Here is a 6,003-nt window from a genome sequence, read left to right as displayed (position 1 = left end):
TTACTTTGTTGACATACTATACTCTGACTTTTTCGACATGCTATACTATGACTTTTTATGACTTTTTTGTGACTTTTTCGACATACTATACTATTACTTTTTTGACATACTACACTATGGCTTTTTCGACATCCTATACTTTGACTTTTTTGGACATACAATTCTATGACTTTTTTTGACATACTATACTATTACTTTTTTGACATGCTATACTATGACTTTTTCGACATGCTATACTATGACTTTTTATGACTTTTTTGTACATGCAATACTATGACTTTTTTATGACTTTTTCCAACATTCTTTACTATTGTTTTTATGACATAGTATATACTATGTCTTTTTTATGACTTTTTTCGACATACTTATACAATGACTTTTTTATGACTTTTTTTCGAAATTCTATACCATTACTTTTTCAACATATTATACTATGATCTTTTTGTGATACTGTCCCATGACGTTTTCAATAACTTTTTTAACATGCTATGCTTTAAAAACTTGTATAACTTTTTTTGACATACCATGCTGTGACTTTTTTAATCACTTCTTCTGACATACTATACCATGACTTTTTTGACATGCCATACTATGACTTTTTTATGAATCTTTTGGACATACAATAGTTTGACTCTTTTGTTACTTTTTTCGACATACTATACTATTACTTTTTCGACATGCTTTACTATGACTTTTTTATGACTTTTTTGGACATACAATACTATGTCTTTTTATGACTTTTTCGACATACTATACTATTACTTTTTTGAAATACTATACTATGACCTTTTCGACATGCTATACTATGACTTTCTTATGACTTTTTTTGACATACAATACTATGAATTTTTTATGACTTTTTTCGACATTCTATACCATTACTTTTTCAACATGATCTTTTTGTGATACTGTCCCATGACATTTTCAATAACTTTTTTAACATGCTATGCTTTCAAAACTTGTATAACTTTTTTTGACATACCATGCTGTGACTTTTTTAATCACTTCTTCTGACATACTATACCATGACTTTTTCGACATATAATACTATGACTTATTTTTGACTTTTTTTGACATTCTACACCATTACTTTTTTAACATACTATACTACAATTTTTTTGTGATACTATCCCATGACGTTTTCAATAACTTTTTTGACATACTAAGACTTTTTTCGACATACTAAGCTGTGACTTTTATCAACCAACTATACTATGACGTTTTTATGACTTTTTTCAACATACTATACTATTACTCTTTTGACATACTACACTATGACTTTTTCAACATGCTATACTGTGACTTTTTTATGACTTTTTTGGATATACGATATTATTACTTTTTTGACATTCTACACTTTGACTTTTTTGACATGCTATACTACGACTTTTTCGACATACTATACTACGAATTTTTTATGACTTTTAAAAAAAATGCTTCTCAAATGTTTTAACATACAACACTCCAAACATACTTTAAAATGTCATTTAAAAATTAAGGCATTATTGGCACTAAACTATTTGATCAACTCGTAATACTTTGTAAGACTCTGTGGACACCCTGGACCTGATAATGTATTGATAAGTCATGATAAGGAGCATAACTCCAGTGTAAAATAAAAAGTCAAGCACCATTTAAAAAACATTGTTTTATTGCGTCATTGCTTAATTCTTTGACTTTTATACAGATTTCTATTTACAATTTCATAATTATTATGCCTTTAATAAATAGTACAACTCAAAGTGTTTAGCTAGCCTACATATTTAAATATTGCACATGCAAAGTAGGTAGTGCTTGTCTAATACATATGCTATGTTACTAGCTATCTACAAAGTTACATACCAAAACATGTGGGATCCAATCACCATGCTACTGAAGAGACGCTGTGTGTTTCCCCCTCCAAAAAAAACTATCTAGACATGCAACCGTTCTGCAGGGGCCGGTATTGTTTCATTACGGTAAAACTGTAACCACAGTAACAATAACTCAAATCCCCAAAAACAAATGAAAATACAATTTAAAAGAGAAAGTCCTCAAAGAACAAATAAACATTACACGCCCCTGCATACTAACCGTGGTTAGCTGTGAATTTGGTGGAAAATGTCCACTACTACGGCAAGAATAAAATCAAAATCAAACTTTTTAATCAGTAACACTTTTTAAAATCAAAACCAGTGTGACCTAAAAGGCATTTTAGACTGTCTCCAAAATGTAACATTGGTAAATTATCTGTGAATGAAACCTTCAACAAATTCAAGAGGACTTTTTCTGCCATAGGCAACTAATCTATTCCTATAAATACACTGTGTTCAAATAAGTAATGCTCTACCCACAGTGTTAGTAGATCAAAGTCAACCTATACATACATACACACATTGTTACATAAATACATACATACAGAGACATCGTCATATTTTAACATTTAAGATCAACAATTGCCAGACATTGTGAAAATAATGCCAACACACACTATAGTGGGACAGCAACATGGACAATGTGCACTCCCTTGACCTCTAGATGGCACTCTCACACAAACAAACAGCGCTCCTTGTCATTTCACTAAAATGGATGACAGGTACAGTGCAAAAACAAAAACAAGGACAAATTAAATCAGACATGACGGAAACATTTCTGCTACAAAATGCCAGATTGATATTGTATTTCCTGTAGGAACAGGGGAAATTGTCTATATTGTGTTGTCTGGTCCACCTTTGTCGAGTTCTATGGCTTTGGCAAGAGTGTTCAGAGGAAACAGAAAGGGCTTTTGCCACCTGTGTCTGACGTGTTTGTAATGATGCAGGCGCCTCTCTATCTGCTGATCTCCCTCCCTGCACCTCTGAACCCCAGTGAGCAGAGAGCACCGACAGTCATGCACATTCAGAGATACTGTACATCTTCAACAGACACTTCAGACGTGGTTACAGAATTTACAGACAACACTGACTTGATCGCATGCACTTGATAACCTGGGTGTTTGTGACCCCTGGCTGGGTTTACATGTTGATACGAGAGTCAGTGCAGGAGTTCAGAGCCGACCTCAGCAAAATTAACAAGTCAAGATGTGTCTTGAAATCATTCAGTGCTGTGAGAAAGTTTGCAAGGCCCCCTAATGTTTTACAGAATTTGTCTTGGTTCAAAATTCTTTCTGTGGTCTTCGCATTGTCTTCTATCACACAAATGGGAACATTTTCATATTTTAAAAAAAAAAAGTGAAAAAAGTAAATAAAAAAGTATGCATGTCACTGATATACTTGTATTCTTTTTGCATTGTATAAGAAATTGTTGCAGAATTTTGGTTGAAAGATATATTCAATTACATTTTTTAAGTGCTTACAGTAAGAGTCACACATTAATGGATTAGGAGTTGTTTTTGCAATGAAAGAAACATAAGAAATGAAATGTTAAAAAAAAGTAGAGGACAAATCAAATGGCGCATTAGTTTTGCACACCTTTTTATTTAAATTTTATATTTGAAATTAATGAAACTGATCAAAAGTACTACATTAATAAATAAGTATATTTTAATATAAAGTAAACAAATCTAACAACAGACAAAAGGCAAACCATTTAAATATTTGATTTTTGAGTTGTTTTTGAGCAAACCTTTTTAATGAAACTAAAGGGGATTCAACTTCTCACAGCACTAAGCTGTAAATTATTTACTATATTTGTTGAAGGACAAAACAAAAACCACCCTAAAGCACTTCAACAATGTTGAAAGATAATCCTGTGCTAACGGTGATATTTCGTCGATCCCTAAATCAATTGTTTTTATTTCCATGGGCAACTGGCAACCACAGATGATGTGGTAACACATATTTTCAAACTAATATGAAAAATGTGTAAGTATCAGCTTAATTTAGTAATGGCACCAACACACATGCAGGTCTCTCAAATCTGTCAGGGAGCCAGAATGCATCACAGCCGCAAGACATGCTGCAATTAGAGTAAATGATTCAATTAAAGTTTTGTCGACTGGAAAACCTCCTGCTATTTTGCTCTTACGATTGCTTGCGAATACAATGGTTTCACACTTGCTCTCTGGGGACCGTCCAAAGCCATTTTGGGAAATGTAGGAAATAACCAACTGAGGCAGAAATAATGCTGACGACAAGAAATTCAATTCGGTCACCTTACAAAATAACTCCTGGAGTGCACTCAACACCACCGAGAGACGATATATAACAGTTTGATCATTGAAAGGGTGGATTTTATTTCCTTTAATAGGAAAAGGAAATATTTTCTTTGCACCTTGAACAGTGTTCACCCAACATCGAAAACCAAACTTCCAGAGCTTCTGTGTTTATTCATGGTGGTGTTGGTGTGTGGGGCTGATGAACTGATGCCAGCACTTTAGCGCACAAATGCAGTAGTTGAAAATAGAAAGTTGGAGAGCTGGAGTACTGTGGCACCCTGGGAGCTGCACGAGCTGTTGCTTGACGCGTATAGGTCCTTCTGATTGAGGGGCAGCGAGGACTGCCATCGTGCTTCCAGGAACTATAATAAGATGGAAATTGTTCCCTTTCTCTAATTCCCTTTAGGGGCCCAGACTGCAGCCTTGGTAGCTCATCAGACTCCTGGTGTGTGAGACATCATCTGGCCTGCTGGGAAAAGCAACCAGCTCTGATCTCCTGCACTACTTTTTTTTATTGCATCAGGGAAACAGACACAACAGAGTATTATGTGTAATGTCAGCCCTTAAATGTCCCTGACAGAGTAAAGGGGGAGGAGTCCTGCATGACTCCTCATGCTGGCTTCACAGTTTCATTGGATGTCAGTTAACGAGGCGCCACTTGTTCAAAAAAACTAAGAGTAATTTTTAAAATGGACTTTGTCAATGGTTATTTTAAGTGTTATTCATTGTAGTTCTTTTCCTATCAACAGGGAAATAACCACACCCACTGGCATGCACATGCAGGCTGGCTTGTTCTCCGCTCACAGTGGGCGCAGCTACTCCATGCCGTTCCTCAGCATCTGATTGGCCGCGATGAGCATTACGCTGATGATAAATGCCATGGCAAAAGCGCAGATGAGGCTCTTCCTCACGCACGTCTGACGGTTCTTCTTTGAAGGGTGAACTGAAAGAAAAAAGAGGAGACAAACAAAAAAGATGATTAAACATAAATATGAAAAAGTTCCCCAAGTGTAAGATTGAGATGATAAAACTTCTGTTTCTGACATTTCTTTGTATTTTTCATTTTCTGCAGAAAGAACATAATGAAGACAAACAGAGGGGGCACTGACACCAAGCACATTTGGAGTGGTTTATTAATACTGTGTTTACTCCATAGATTCATTGGTAAACTGTTCTCCATCAGGGTAGACTAGTGCCATTCAAATAATATAACACAAAATGAGAGGCTATCAAGACCTCTGCTTTGTGGTTTGTTTAGAAAAGGAATGTAACTCATACCAAGTGCAGAAAATGACTTCAAAAGGCAAGGGTTTAGGTATTAAGAGGATTGATGTTGACATCTAACGGTCGGAAAGACTGCATAATAAAATAAACTGCGGACACACCTACAGAAGGTCTGGACTGCAGCTCAATTTGCAACAAAATTTGTATCTATTCCTCATTTATTAAGGAATAGATACACATTTCTTAAAGGTAATTTATTAATGGCAGAGAAAGTATAATTAGGCAGTGAGTGAAGATTATGTATGCTCATCACATCAAAAGTTAAGGGGCTTGTATAAGATATGATTTGATTCCATATGGGGCAGCTGTGGCTCAGTGGTAGAGCGGTTGCCTGCCAATTGGAAGGTTGGTGGTTCGATCCCTTGCCCTGCAGTCCCATGTCGAAGTGTCATTGGGCAAGACACTGAACCCCGAGTTGCCCCCGGTGCTGCGCATCGGAGTGTGAGTGTGTATCTGATAAGCGTACCTTGTACGGCAGCCTTGGCCACAGTGTATGAATGTGTGTTAATGGTGAATGTTTCCTGTATGATGTAGCAGCGCTTTGAGTAGTCGTTAAGACTAGAAAAGCGCTATATAAATACAGC

The 6,003-nt window shown here is 35.7% G+C and overlaps 1 protein-coding gene across 2 annotated transcripts in view; it reads right to left on the bottom strand.

The window, feature by feature from the left end:
* Positions 1 to 4,324: 4,324 nt before the first annotated feature.
* The window catches only part of caln1 (calneuron 1), a 60,827-nt gene continuing 59,148 nt past the window's right edge, over positions 4,325 to 6,003 (bottom strand). For both annotated transcript variants that reach the window (XM_034867451.1, XM_034867450.1), the window contains exon 6: positions 4,325 to 5,078. In XM_034867451.1, coding sequence (XP_034723342.1) covers positions 4,951 to 5,078 — 128 coding nt within the window. In that variant the 3' untranslated portion in view covers positions 4,325 to 4,950. The remainder of the gene's footprint in view (positions 5,079 to 6,003) is intronic.

This window comes from Etheostoma cragini, chromosome 3 (assembly GCF_013103735.1).
Source record: "Etheostoma cragini isolate CJK2018 chromosome 3, CSU_Ecrag_1.0, whole genome shotgun sequence".
In the NCBI taxonomy this organism is placed as follows: domain Eukaryota; kingdom Metazoa; phylum Chordata; class Actinopteri; order Perciformes; family Percidae; genus Etheostoma; species Etheostoma cragini.
This window is presented reverse-complemented; position numbering and strand designations above follow the sequence as displayed.